This window comes from Panthera uncia, chromosome B4 (genome assembly GCF_023721935.1).
Source record: "Panthera uncia isolate 11264 chromosome B4, Puncia_PCG_1.0, whole genome shotgun sequence".
Classification (NCBI taxonomy): Eukaryota; Metazoa; Chordata; class Mammalia; order Carnivora; family Felidae; genus Panthera; species Panthera uncia.
The window spans coordinates 62,271,347-62,286,440 of record NC_064809.1 but is presented as its reverse complement, the minus strand read 5'-3'; the positions used below and the strand labels follow the sequence as shown (position 1 = coordinate 62,286,440).

The 15,094-nt window shown below is 39.2% G+C and overlaps 2 protein-coding genes across 6 annotated transcripts in view; one reads left to right on the top strand and one right to left on the bottom strand.

Moving 5' to 3' along the window:
* The window catches only part of AMN1 (antagonist of mitotic exit network 1 homolog), a 54,326-nt gene extending 50,329 nt beyond the window's left edge, over positions 1-3,997 (top strand). The window contains exon 7 of the mRNA XM_049625251.1: positions 3,782-3,997. Within this exon, the coding sequence (XP_049481208.1) occupies positions 3,782-3,855 (74 nt within the window). The 3' untranslated portion in view covers positions 3,856-3,997. The remainder of the gene's footprint in view (positions 1-3,781) is intronic.
* A 2,093-nt stretch (positions 3,998-6,090) lies between these two features.
* Positions 6,091-14,432, bottom strand: ETFBKMT (electron transfer flavoprotein subunit beta lysine methyltransferase). Of its 5 annotated transcripts, none has more exons than XM_049625248.1 (5): positions 13,859-14,432; positions 13,099-13,249; positions 12,335-12,777; positions 10,151-10,281; positions 6,091-9,344 (listed from the first exon to the last, which is right to left on the bottom strand). In XM_049625248.1, exons 3-5 carry the CDS (start codon positions 12,658-12,660, stop codon positions 9,001-9,003), a joined length of 801 nt encoding a protein of 266 aa, XP_049481205.1. In that variant the 5' UTR covers positions 12,661-12,777; positions 13,099-13,249; positions 13,859-14,432; the 3' UTR covers positions 6,091-9,000. The 5 variants fall into 5 exon arrangements, with proteins under 5 accessions (XP_049481205.1, XP_049481204.1, XP_049481206.1 ...); XM_049625247.1 differs by having other exon boundaries at positions 12,335-13,249; positions 13,859-14,011; positions 14,141-14,432; XM_049625249.1 differs by having other exon boundaries at positions 12,335-13,249; positions 13,859-14,011; positions 14,159-14,432.
* Between the last annotated feature and the right edge of the window lie 662 nt (positions 14,433-15,094).

Genomic DNA, 15,094 nt, shown 5'->3' with positions numbered 1-15,094 from the left:
CAGCCAGGCATCCCTTGTCAATTTCTTTTCTTTTTTTTTTTTTAATTTTTTTTTTCAACGTTTTTTATTTATTTTTGGGACAGAGAGAGACAGAGCATGAACGGGGAAGGGTCAGAGAGAGGGGGAAGGGTCAGAGAGAGAGGGAGACACAGAATCGGAAACAGGCTCCAGGCTCCGAGCCATCAGCCCAGAGCCTGACGCGGGGCTCGAACTCACGGACGGCGAGATCGTGACCTGGCTGAAGTCGGACGTTTAACCACTGCGCCACCCAGGCGCCCCTCTTGTCAATTTCTTTAAAAAAAAAAAAAAGGCAACCGGGATTCTGGGAGAGATTGCATTGAATCTGCAATCAGTTTAGGGAGTATTGCCGTGTTAATATTATCTTCTGATCTGTGAACACAGATATCTTTCCATTTATTTAAATCTTGAATTTCTCTCAACAATGTTTTATAGTTTTCAGACTTTTTCACTTCTTTTGTTAAATTTATCTCTAAGTATTTTATTCTTTTTGATGGTAACATAAATGGAATTCTTAATTTCATTTTTGGATTGTTCCTTGCTAGTGTATATAAATCATTTGATTTTTGTATATTGATCTTGTATATGGAGCCTTGTTGAACTCATTTACTAGTTCTAATTTTTTAGTGTATTCCTTAGGACATTCTGTATACAGTATTATATAATGTACAGGTAATGATAGTTTTACTTTCTTACCAATATGGATGCCTTTTATTTCTTTTTCTTCCCTAATTTCCTTGGTTAGAACCTCCACTGCAATGCTGAATAGAAGTGGAAAGAGCAGACATCCTTATCTTGTTTCTCATCTTAGTGGGGAAACATTAGTGTCTCATCATTAAGTATTAGCTTTTTCCTAGATGTTCTTTATCAGGTTGAGGAAGTTCCCTTCTATTCCCAGTTTGTTGAATGTTTTTACCATTAGTGTTGTAAAATGCTTTTTCTGCGTCTATTGAAATGATAATGTGGTTTTTGTCCTTTAGTCTATTGATATGGTGTATGTTATAGGCAGAATGATGCCCCCACCCAAAGATGTCCACATTTTAATGCACAGGACCTGAGTATGCTATGTTACATAAGATTGCAAATGGAACTAAAGTTGCTAATCAGTTGACCTTAAAATAGAGATTATCCTGGATTATCTAGGTGGGTTCAGTGTAATCATAAATCTTTGTAAGTGGAAGAGGGAGGCAGAAGGAGAATCATAGAGGTGGCAGCATGAGGACTCTGTCCCATGTTGTTCCATTTGAATATGGAGGAATGCAAGGAATGTGGTGGCCTCTAGAAGCTGGAAAAGTCAAAGGTAAATCCTCTCCCTTGAGCCTCCAAAAAGGAATGCTGATCCATTTTAGCCCAATGAGACTTAATTTGGAATTCTGACTATATAATAATAAATTTGTGTTGCTTTAAGCCAGTAAGGTTGTAGTAATTTATTACATTAGTAATAAGAAAGTAATACAGTGTATTACATTAATTGATTTTCAGATGTTAAGCCAACCTTTCATTCCTGGGATAGATCCCAGTTGATCATGGCATATGAGCTTTTTTATATGTTGCTAGATTTGATTTGCTAGTGTATTGTTGAGGATTTTTGAGTACATATTTACTAGAGATATGGGTCTGTAGCTTTGTGTGTATGTGATATCTTTATTTGGCATCAGGGCATCAAGGTAATACTGGTCTTCAGAATGAGTTAGGAAGTATTCCCCATTTCGGCTCTTAGTAAAACCACTCCAGCTTTGTTAATAGTTACTGTTTTCATGATACAGCCTTGTCCATCTTTTTGCTTTCAAACTATTTAAAGCCTGCCTTTAATCTAGATTTCCTCTATAATAAATGATATTTTTAAAATTTACATTAGGGGTGCCTGGGTGGCTCAGTTGTTTGGGCATCTGACTTCAGCTGAGGTCATAATCTCACGGTTTGTGGGTTTGAGCCCTGCATCAGGCTCTGTGCTGACAGCTTGGAGCCTGGAATCTGCTTCAGATTCTGTGTCTCTGCCCCTCCCTCCCTCACATTCTGCCTTTCTCGCTCTCTCTCTCAAAAAATAAACGTTGGGGCGCCTGGCTGGCTCAGTTGGTTAAGTGTCAGACTTCGGCTCTGGTCATGATCTCACAGTTCATGGGTTCAAGCCCCATGTCGGGCTCTATGCTGATAGCTCAGAGCCTGGAGACTGCTTCAGATTCTGTGTCTCCCTCTCTCTGTGCCCCTCTCACACTCGCACACGCTCTCTCTCTAAAAAATAATAATAATTAAAAATAAATAAATAAACGTTGAAAAAAATTTTTTCTAAATTTACATTAGAGAGAGCAAGGGGAAGAGGCAGAGGAAGAGAGAGAGAGAGGAAGAATCTCACTCTGAGCATGGAGCCTGACATGGGGCTTGATCCCACCACCCTGGGATCATGACCTGAGCTGAAATCAAGAAGAGTTGGACATACCTGAGCCAGCCACCCAGGCGCCCTGATACATTTTTTAAATGTTTATTTAGTTTTGAGAGAGAGAGAGGGAAAGAGAGAGCACAAGTGGGGGAGGAGCAGACAGAGAGGGAGACATAGAATCTGAAGCAGACCCTGAGCTGTCAGCACAGAGCCCGACGCAGGGCTCGAACTCAGGAATGTGAGATCAAGACCTGAGCTGAAGTTCGTCGCTTAACTGACTGAGCCACCTAGGACCCCCACCCCTGATATTTATATGACAAAATAACTACATTTGTTCACTTACAAGCTGCTTTTAAAAAAAAATAGCTGCTGATATAAACCTTTGTTTTTTGAACTATAATTCTCATTTCATACAATCTGATTCTCTTGCTTGCACTAAATCTTGGCATTTTGGCTTATTTTTGTATTGCTTAAAATCAAATTTAGGGACCATATATTGGGCCCAATTTTTTTTCTATTGGTTTGTGAAATCTGTAACTAACAACCACTAACCTAGAAACTTTCCAAGACTAGTTTGGAGATCTGTTGTATATACAACATAGGCTGTATCTATGGAACAAGTTTGGTAAACTTGTGAATAATTTTTAAAGCAGTAACATTTTATCAGTATTTTTGCTTTAATTCATATTTTTAAAAGATCTTATAAAATCAATTTTGCAAAAGAAATGTAAACCATATTAAAGCTGCTGCTATACATTATGAATAACTGAGAACATCTAAATGTCCAATAATATAGACTGGTTAAATCATAATGAATTCATATAATCGTTATCGATTAAAAATCATGCTTTATAATAATATTGTATGATGTGGAAAATGTTTACCTACCAGTCAAATTGTCCTAGTAACTGCTCCTTCCCCTAACCATTTATATTGCAGCTTTCCAAGGTGCTTTACCACACCTATAGGTTTTCTTTAATCCTGCTCACTCCTTTGTAAATAGTTGTTTCGTTAAACCCTGTTCAAGCACACCACTTTAGTATGTCTGTTTCCCACCAGGACCCTGGGAAAGTTCAAACACAGACTAATGGTGAAATTATACCATTACTCTCTGGTTGGTGAAATTAAGATGAAATTACAGAGAAAATAATGAATACCCATTTTTTAAAAAGTATTACTATGACATGTGCACTGCAGCTAATAAATGAAGGTTATCATTAATTAAATGTTTTTAGTTGTATGCTATTCTTTGTATATCATGCCCTTTAATCTTTTAAATACCCCTATGAGATATAATAGTTATTATCACCCCTAGTTTATATTGAGGACATAATAAATATTTCTGATTATTATGAGTTAATATATTGTCATTGTTTTCTTTTGTAGATCATTCACGAGAAGTCCTGGAGCAATTAGTAGGCCCAAACAAACTAAAGCAAGTGACTTGGACTGTTTATTGATGCTTATTGAAGCTTATCAAAGCAATGATCTTCATACTACATTCCCAGGAAACAATGGTTTTTGAGATTGGCTTTCCAATAATGTGGTTTTTGCTTTGAAGTTAACCAGACTCTTAAACATTTTAATAGTGGTATTATTCTATGTTTGTTTGAGGAGTCATTGTTTTTGACATGGTAAGCCTAGCATGCCCTCTGATGTATTCGGGGTTGGGGTGGGGGGAGTATTGTGTTTGTTTCTTAAATAACAAAGTTTTAAATTACCAGTTTTCCCTGGAGATTTCCTTCTCCTACTGACATATTTGAGCCATTATAAGAGAAATTTTACCAATATGAATAACCATTAGAATTCTAAGTATCTCTAAAGGCATAATTACCTTCCTAACTATTTTCTGGCCCCTACCTTCCTGAAGTATTTAAGTGCTCATTGGCTAAAAGGAAAGCTGAACATCAGGCCTTTAAATCTTCCCAGAATTCAATATTTCAATAAAACAAAGAAATAGCTTAATGCCATAAACCCATGACATCATACACCTCAGCCATTCAGCATATGAATGTTACTGAGGCCCTTGCCCAGCCACTTACTTTTTATGGCTACTTTTTCCAGATACGTGCTATGCATCTATGAAATTTCTTCCTTAAAAACTGCATTCAGGAATGTGTAAGAATGAGTAGCTACAACATATCATTATAGAGGCTGTTTCTAAAGCTCTGTTGTTTCACATTGTGAAACAAATAGCACAGGTCTTAGTTTTCAAATGAATTGCTCTTTTATGATCACACATATACAGTGAAATATAGTGTTTAAACTACCCCCAAATTCAGAATATTCCCTGTGCCATGAGCCTGTCTCAGTGGGACTTTCCTAAAGATTTTCTATTTTAACTCTGATGTAGTGCAAAAGAAGGGAAGTATAGCATAGGCAAAATTCTTCTACATGTTTAGAAGGAGGGTTTACACAGTCAACTCTATTTCTTGACCTTACTATTAATTACTTTATAAATATGGTATGTTTATAGTATGGATATATATATTGCCCCTCAAAGGTGGTACATATGTATATGTGTAAAATGGGTAAAGCCTGTTTTACCTGTGAATTTTCTTTTAAGTAGGTTCCACCAATGTGGGGCTTGAACTCATAACTCTAAAATTAAGACTCACCTCCTCTACGAACTGAGCCGGCCAGTTACCCCTAAAGACAAATTCAATAAAATTTAATAGTAAACATCAAACAAAGTAGCTTTTTCCTCTCTTGGGGAAACAAGTTTTAAGATCTAAAGATCAGCTTTTTAGGGTCTGTAAAGGATTATCTTCCTAAAGCACTTTGCAGTTTAATATTCTTGACTTTTTATATTGCTGGTTGTATTAGCTATTTCTATTTAAAATTTCAGGGCCCAATGCCTATCTATCTCTATCATCCTCACCTGTTACCTTGATCTCTATTTTTCTCCTTACCATCTATCACCATCTGATATCTTGTCTATTTTTTGTTTACTATCTGTCTCCCCACCCTAGAATATAAGCTTCACGAAGGCAGAAAAAATTTGTTTCCCGTTGCTGTATTCCCAGTACCTAGAACAGTATCTGGTACATAACAAGCACCCAATATTTGTTGAATTGATGGACACAGAAAAAAATAAAGGACAAAAATAAATAAATAAAAATAATACCCGTACTTCCAGTTTCCGGTCCGATGTTATAAAGAGATTGGAAGTCATCACTCCTGTCCTCAAAAGATAAAAGCTGAACAAACTGAAAGTCATTAAGTGCTACAATACTGCTTGTACTATAAGTGGACTCGGCCTAGTTATAAATGTATACCACTAAAAAAAATTTTTTTTAGTATGTATAATTGATATCCTAAGGGAAGAGAGAGAATCATAGAAAATGCTCAGTTAAAAGCAGAGAAGGCACAGGGCACCTGGGTGGCTCAGTCAGTTAAGCGTCTGACTTCGGGTCAGGTCATTATCTTGCAGTTTGTGAGTTTGAGCCCCACTTCACGTTCTGTGCTCACAACTCAGAGCCTGGAGCCTGCTTCGGTTTCTTTGTCTCCCTCTCTCTCTGCCCCTCCCCTCCTCTCTCTCTCTCTCTCTCTCTCTAAAATAAACATTTAAAAAAAAATTTTTTTTTAAAGCAGAGAAGGCAGGGGACACCTGGGTGGCTCAGTCAGTTACGCGCCCGGCTTCAGCTCAGGTCATGATCTCACAGTACATGAGTTCGAGCCCTGCATCAGGCTCTGTGCTGACAGCGCAAAGCCTGAAACCTGCTTCAGAGTCTGTGTTTCCCTCTCTCTGCCCCTCCCCTGCTCACACTCTGTCTCTCGCTCCATCTCTCTCTCAAAAATAAATAAACATTAAACAAAAAAAACTTTAAAGCAGAGAAGGCAGGACAAGAGTAGAACACCAAAAGGAAACCAGGAACTCGGGCAACAAATAGGAAACAGTTACAAATATGGAAGATATTAATCCAACTATATCAATAACCACTTTAAAATTGAATGGTCCTTTTTTATTATTTTTTTTAATGTTTATTTTTGGGGCACCTGGGTGGCTCAGTTGGTTAGGTGTCCAACTTCAGCTCAGGTCATGACCTCACAGCTCGTGGGTTTGAGCCCCGCATCCGGCTCTGCAGTGACAGCTCAGAGGCTGGAGCCTGCTTTGGATTCTGTGTCTCCCTCTGTGTCTGTCCCTCCCCTGCTCATGCTCAGTCTCTCTCTCTCTCTCTTTCTCTCAAAAATAAACATTAAAAAACATTTAAAAAATTTAAAAATAAATGTTTATTTTTGAGAGAGAGTACATGCAAGCAGGGGAGGGGCAGAAAGAGGGAGACACAGAATCTGAAGCAGGCTCCAGGCTCTGAGCTGTCAGCACAGAGCCCGATGCGGGGCTTGAACCCATGAACCGTGAAATCATGACCTGAGCCGAAGTTGGACACTTAACCGACTGAGCCACCCAGGCGCTCCCTGAATGGTCCTTTTTTAAAAAAAAGGATTTTTTTAAGTAATGTCTACACTCAACGTGGGGTGAGATCAAGAGTCCCATGCTCCACTAATTGAGCCAGCCAGGCACCACTAAATGTGAATAGTCTTAATACAAACCTGTTTGTTAAACTATGAAGTCATTCACGGCTCACCATTATATACATGGGAGATTTTAAAATAAGTAACATTTGGATACCTCAACGACCTTCTTGTGCCCTCCAAATAAATCATCAAGAGAGGATAATAGAAGCAGGGTTCGTAGATATTTAAGCTTAAATCTTCTCTTTGTCTCAGGTTAATTTCCACAGTGCTCCAGAGTGTAATTTTCTCCAATTTTCTCTTTCTTATCTTGCTAAGAAGGGCAATAACCAGCAGAATACTCTGAATCTTCAAAGGATATGTCAACAAAACTCTTTCCTCTCAAATATCATCCAATGCCATTGTAGCCTATAATTTCTATTAATTTTAACCAAGGCTGAATAAAAATGTACAGTTGATAATGTTTGAGACCCAGTAAACCAGCAGGAATTAGATGCACAAGAGTTGTTTCAGTAGGCTGGAATAAACTCTAACATCCAAGTTCAAGAATCCCAAGTTCCTCTGCAGCCCCAGCTCCAAAATTCCCATCTAATTATCCTATTTTCCTATCTAAGCAACAACTTGTTCTTTACTGCTTTCTGCACATTTCTGCTGTATGACTATAACTGATCACATCTCCTTGGTACCCTAATCCCAGTGGCATGCATGTATTATTAGAAAGCTTACATATAATGCGTATGTTATAAACAATTCCTAAGCAGTGTATAAGAATGTGAGAGCACATTAGAAAGGCTGCATCTTCTACTTCACTTGTAACATATATGATGCTGGTGTTTAGTTTTAAATTAGAGAATAGAAAATATAGTACATAGGGGCACCTGGGAAGCTCAGTAGGTTGAGCGTCCGATATCAGTTCAGGTCATGATCTCATAGTTCATGAGTTCAAGCCCTGCGTTGCCTTGCTGCTGTCAGGGTGGAGCCTGCTTCAGATTTTCTGTCCCCCTCTCTCTGCCCTTTCCCCGCTCGTGCTCACTGTCTCAAAACTAAACATTAAAAAAAAAGGAAAAAAAAAAAAAAAAAAAAAGGAAAAGAAAGAAAATGTAGTACATATAATTAGTACAAAATTATAAGACCCAAAGGTAAAACCTAGGTCTCCCTCCCACCCCAGTCTACCAGCTATCTGGTACCCTACCCCGAACGCAACCACTGTTACCAGTTACTTATTTATCTTTTCAGGGATAGTCTATGTATGTTGCAAGCAAATACGTATTTTATATGTGAACATATATGTAAGTACATATGTATATCTTTTCTATATAAATAGTGGTATACTGTACATATTCTTCTTTACATTCTCACTTATGTCATAGGGTTTTTTCTGATTTATCAGATCCTGACAACCTGGGACATGTAGTGGTAGCATAACCAATTTCTAGCTAACCTTAGAGAGACATAAAGAGGCATCATAAGGTGTCACAGTACAGAGTATGTAGGAAATTCTAGAATCCTTATTTTTATGCATGACTGTCCATTGAGGTCCTATTATATATTATGTACTTTATGCTTTCATTTAATATAATAGCCTTTGAGGTGAGGTTTACCAAGTTTTGTTACAATTTTATAGATGAGGAAATTAGAGCTCAGAGAGCTTAACTACCTGAAAATCCCAACTAGAAAGTGACAGAGTTGCCTGACTCCAAAGCCCGTGTACTCTGTACCATACTAACTGCATCTTTGATCTTTACAGGTAATTTTTTGGAAATACAGCATTCTTATATATTTTGTATTGTGTTTAATTCAAAGATATATCATATAGTTGTCTTCAACTACACGAACAGACTTTGCCACACTTTCTCATTTCTCTCCACTACTTAAATTACATGTTGCTACCATTTTGGTACTGTCTTTTATAGTTCTATCCCTACAGCAGTAAAACTAGAAAATTGTAGGTAGAGATTTGTACATTTGGCATAATGCAGAACTACGTGACAACGGCTGACAAAACTTTAAGCCTTCACATTTTGGAAACAAGATTTGCCATTTAACAGGAACTGCATGCTCTAAACTGGCAGGTCTCTTAGGAGTAAACCCAAACATAGCTATGTTCATCTTAGAAGCACTTGGACAACTCAAGGCCGAAAATCCCATACTGTGCTTGTTGTCAATCCATTGTTTTCCTTCCTAGTAGGCTCTGGAAGTGAATATTCTACCACTTTGTGCAGCTGATGTTGAATGCTATGTCCACTGAACTGGGGTCGCCCAGGGTCACCAATCAGTACTCGAGTTCTGTGGGTCCAAAAGCAATTCTTCAGCCATTGATGAAGACTGTCTGCAAGGTCTTCATCATAAAACATGTCTCCAAGCACAACAAGGTCCCACTTATCTTGTTCCAAATCCAAAATGTTTTTAGTTAAAATTGGAAAAGGATTCAGTTGGTTCAATTCACAATTCAGTGTGATAGCCATTCCTGCAACTTTAAAAAGAACATAATGCATTGGTATATGCTGGGCAGTTTTAATTCCCTATTGATTAATTTAAGTGATTCAGAAAATCTCCTAACAATATTTTTTCCCTTTTGTTGTAAGTTGTTTTTTAGGTAAAGCAGTTTATACCAATAGAAACCATTTACTGCTTCAGATATATGAATGGATATCCTGAAAACAAAACAAAACAACACAAAACACCTAAAACTGTGGAGGTTTTAACGAACATTTGCTGACCTAGAAACCAAGAGGTTTGGTTTGTTAGTCTAGGAGACAGGGAAACAAACCTTGGGCTTGAGCAACGTGGCAAGTTAGAACTGAGACCCCTGTATAAAACAGGATCTTCAAGAGCTAAATCCTCGGTAAAACTGAAAACTAAAAGAAACTCAGATGAAATTAAAACTTACCTGTCTCAACTTGGGTTTTAATGGACTAAAATCTCCCTTAAGAACCCAAGGCCTCTCCTCACTTCGGTTTGGGGTCAAATACACACAACCTACATATTTCAGGAAATTCGCAGCCCAGAAATTAACAGTGAGTACTCCCAGGCTCCCAAGTGGTATCGCCTTGGGATATCTGACAGACATAAATATAAATCCTGTTAAGAAAAATTTACTTCAGTTTAGGCCTCACAGGATCCTCACAGATAATATCAATATCCCACTGAACATAAGTTCACGATATCAGATTACAAAATACGCATGGAAATAAGCTATCACATTGAGGCATCTATAGATATTTATCCTGAAAGAAAATAAAGTTGAGTTTTAAATAATTTTAAATATGAAATCCTTACTAGGGTCTATGTCGTTGGCCAAGATCTCCGATGCCCCGCCCATCTTAGCAGCAATAGCTGTAGCTCCACATCCACTCCCAAGATCCAATACAGACCTTCCTCTGACAACATCAGGATTATCCAAAAGATACCTAAATAGAAAGAAAGAAAAAAACACTGAGATGGGAGAAGGTCAGTAAGAAGTAGAAAAGAAAAAGCCTTTTTTTTTTTTTTTTAAGCTCTACACCAACATGGGGCTTGAACTCATGACCCTAAGATGAAAAGTCACATGCTCTACCAACTGAGCCAGCCAAGCACCCACCAAAAATGTGTCGTTTTAAAGTACTGAGCACTTTACTAGGATCCAGAAACTGTTACGCACCAAGAATATAAGCAGACAAAATACTGCTACAATCAGGACTCAGTAAGTGAGATCCGAAATTCACAGTCTCCTCTTGATTGTTCATCCTAGAATGGTTTTACCTACTGCTAACATTATAATGACCTCTCTGGTAAGGCACAAAGTCCAGTTCAACTAAAGAATTTGGACCAGGGGTAAATAGTTATCAAACAATGAAGATGGATGAGAAACCCTGAAATAATAAATATCAACTGACACTCGACCTTACTAGTGGAAAGTGAAGAACAGCAGGGACTATGGCAAAGTAGGGGTGTCCATGGCCAGGCTAAAGGGAGAGCTGCTACCCCATCTTCAGCTCACTGTTGCCACACAAAATCCCATGTTATCACATAGTCCTGTTTTTCAAGTCAGAGTAGATTTTTACATGAAGTTTTCCAAGTTTTAAAATGTTAGCAACTGATTTTTTGTTTTAAGCTTACAAGGCCAAACAAAACACATCTGTGGGTGCACCGATGTACAGCCTCTGATTCAGTCTGTTAAGGAATTCGTATTTGAAGTTGATAAACAATCACTTTAATAGATGTCATTTAAAATGTCAATATTTTTAAGGTAGGATGTAAGTGAAGAAAGCTTGAAAATTTGCCAACAATGACCAGAAAATCAGAATTGTTTAACACCTAGAAAGCTTTCCAATCTTCATTCTCTGAAAAGCCCTATATTTACATTTATTTAATTTACATTTAAAACTATAAGCAACATTAATTCTGTTAGGCCATATGATACCTGTGAATGAGAAGTCCTTATCCTTTTCATTTCAGAGCTCTAGAACCTCAAGACATAAACAGGTTTAATCACTTACCAATCCAAGAGCAAAGACCAGATTGAAATGCTCCAAGGTCTTGCCTTTGTTTCAGCAGCTGTGTTTTAATAAAAAGCATAGTGTGAATGTGTGAGAAAATGTTCTAAAGAACACCTTTGTGGGTGCCTGGGTGGCTCAGTCGGTTAAGCCTCCGACTCTAGATTTTGGTTCCCGTCATGATATTGAGGTTCATTCATGATCTTGAGGTTCGTGGGATGGAGCCCCAGTACTTGAGCTGACAGCACAGAGCCTGCTTGGGATTTTTTCTCTCCCTCTTTCTCTGCCCCTCTTCTGCTCGAATGTGCTCTCTCACTCTAAAAATAAATAAATACACTTAAAAAAAAAAAAGAACACTTTTGCAGTCTGGGGAATTAGGAGACCTTAAAAAATGCAGATTCAGGGGCGCCTGTCTGGTTCAGTCAGTAGAGGTGCAACCCTTGGTCTTGGGGACATGAGTTTAAGCCCCACAATGGGCATATGGCTTACTTTAAAAAAAAAAAAAAAAGCTGATTCAAGTCCAGAGTTCACTTGAGACGTCAATAAGCCACTACAGAAGAGGGAACCTTTGTGGGGCCCACTCATATCTCTTGTTCTTTGAGAGATTGAGAAGATGCAATGATGGCTCGAGGAGCAATATTTATGAAATTAAACGGAAAGCTGAAGGACTGGGGCTTTAGTTTCCATCTAGGAACTCTGCACTGGCCATATAATATGAACCATGAACCTGAGAATAGTGTGAAATTTCCAGATCATTTATAGCTGGCAATGGTTTTGACAGCTGACCCTAGGGTTTCTCTTGGAGAGAGAACTGTATATGGGGAATTACCTTGATAAGCCTGAAGTAAACTGTTCCAAATTAAACAAACAAGAATTTAGGGATTTGCTCTGGTTTTTTGTGAGAAGGAGAATGCAGAAAAAAGGATCTGTAGAAAACAGAAAGGATCTGAATGGTCCTTAAAGGTTCCCATTTCAATTAGGGCAGTACCTAGACAGGGCTTGGCCTCCTGGCCAGTAGATTGCCCAGTAAGGATCGCTGTAGGGCCACAGGTCTGCTCTTTGCCACCAGAACTTGCATCTTGGCGTCAAAAGCCGCAACCGGATTTCAGGAGTGAGGCTGCCTCTGTTGGTGACTTCAGTGTTCTCTTCCAGGAAAGCTTTCATCTCAGGATCCAAAACGTTTCCAGTTCTTCTCCAGGGGCTGTGTCTCCAGGGAAACAAGGGAAGACCATTGCTTCTCACAGCTTTCAGAAAGACACCAGAGTGGTTCACAGGAAATGGTGCAAATGTTCTCCCACCCAGGCTCAAAGCCATCAGTCCTTTTCCAAAACACAGGTTCTGTCAGTGATGCTGTTGACAAGAGCTGCTGCTCCTCATGAGGAAGGAAGGGTCTGGCTGCCACACTGATCTCAACTGGAAATCTGTGCGTCTCTAAAAACAGAAATAAAGCTGAAAATTCCAAGGCTCACTGACACATCCAAATCCCATTACACAGTGAGAAAATATTACAGTGTAAGCTCTGTAGCAGATGATTCACAAGTGTAAGTTCATTTCAGATGGAAGTGTTGGTGCATCAATTTAGGAAAATACAACCTTTCAAAAAGGAAGCCTTTTCACAACAAAAGCCTTTTAATAATTTAGAACAACAAATATACATGCATTTGAATCTGAGAGAAATCCTTGGGAACATGCCTGTTACATAAAGTAAGGTTTACCTTTAAAGTGATTTCACACATTGAATAAATCCCTTACCTTTAAGCACGCACCCTGAACAAAATAAAAGTCTGCGGCTTCAGGAAGCTTAGATTCTAGTGGGTAAGGCAGAGTTATTACCAGGGCAAACACTGGTCTTGCTTTTATGAAGCCTTGCCAAGAGTTGTGGAGGTTAACAAACTATAACTGCCTGTGGACAAAGACATATAAATCATACTGAGTACACTCTATTTCAATAAAAATTGTTGTAGCATAAAACATCAATGTAATCAAGATTCAGATGTTTTCCTTAAAAGAAAACTTTGTGGATTTAATTGTCACAAAAGAATATCAACTCCCAAATATCTTTCTGTAAATATCTCTGATGACTCATCTTTCCCAAGCCTGGGCCAAAAACGCTTGTTCCAACAGAAAAACCCCTTGAATGAGAATAATCAAGAGTAAGGAACAGCAGTTTAAACACGAACTATACACCCAGTTACTTGGGACCTCTGATCTGTTCTACATAAATGTTTTAAATAGTCATATATCCATCCACTCCAGTATTTAGAGGAGGGGCCCCAAACTCAAACCCTTACTAGGGTCCAGACTGGTGATGAGTGATGCCAATGGTTGTAACAGAAAGACTGTAGCGAACTGGAGATCGTTTCTCAATCGTCCAAAGAGGCCAGCAAACTGGTTCCAGGGAAGAACACTGCCAGATCTTCCCAAGATAATAACCCAGATATTTACACATAAACTCCCACTTGTAAATGCAAGCGATCAGTTAAAATATCAAAACACAGGCAGGCTAAAATACCTGTCAGGCCACTTGTGTGAACTCGGGACAGACTTCCAGCGGGTGTTAATCATCTCCGGATCGTGCCCTCGGGATCCCAGGGTCTCTAACAGCCTGCCTTCTCACTGGACTCCTTCTATTAGAAGTATCGGGTCAGCCCTTGAATCGCACAAGCTTAAGATTAAAAATACAGCAGAACAAACGTAAAACTGATTTTGGTTTGGGACACCATGTCTTTTAGACCGACGCTTCCCCCTCCCACTCCAGCACCAATGAAGCATCTGTTATGAACACGCGACTTACGTAGAGGACACTTGGTACCTGTATGCACTGTTAAGGAAAGAAGGGGAAGTTCAAAAAGGTAAGTCCCAAGTGTGTGTGTGACCACGTTATTTCCCTCCAAGGAGAACAGGAGTCAGCCTTAAAGGGACAGGCACAGTCCTCTTCTTACCAGGCTGGGCTAACAGGGCCCAAGGAAGCTAAGCCCCCGGACCCAGTGCGTCTTTTCCTGCGTGTTTTAGAAGCGCCCCTGGCGCTTGCGAGCCCCCGCGTGGAGGTTGACGCGCTGCTCCGGGTGGCAGAGGGCCCGCCCTCCTTCCCAGCAGCCTCTCTCTCCCTTTTCCTACCTTTCTTAAAGGGACAGGGCTTCCGGAGGAGGTGGCGCTCGACCTCCCTCTGGGAACAGGGGACGGCCAAACTCTGATTTCTACAAAATCCAGTCAGACTGGAGCATCTGCTTTGTGCCGGGCACGTGTTGGAGAGGAAACAGGTTTCTCTTCGTTTCCTCTACCCTTCAAAGCTTCTTCCAGCTGATCTTAGTCTTAAATTGACATTAAATACATTAACAGAAGACCAAATTGAATTTTGTACCTATGGGGAATGCCAGGTACAGGAGAAATGAAAAGGCAGGAAGATAAAATGAGGATATATGTCATCCTGAACTGAGGAGAAGGGAGTTTGGGACTTCAAAGGGACGGAAAGCAATTCACAGAAGATGAAAAGGAGTAAATGTTTCGTAAACAAATGTTTGCTGCCCCATAGGAAACAATGGGACGTAGAGAGGAATTTTAAGACTGCTAAATTCCTCCCTAATCACATCTAATTCATCTTATACTATAGTCATCTATGGTGATAGCTCTCTTCTGGAGCAGGTTCTCTTTTTAAATTCTTTTAGGCAGTTAGGGGAGGTCAGTTTCTTCCTGAGTCTTTTTTGTACCTTGATTGTTTTCAGCTCAGAAATAATCTGCAGGCCAAAGT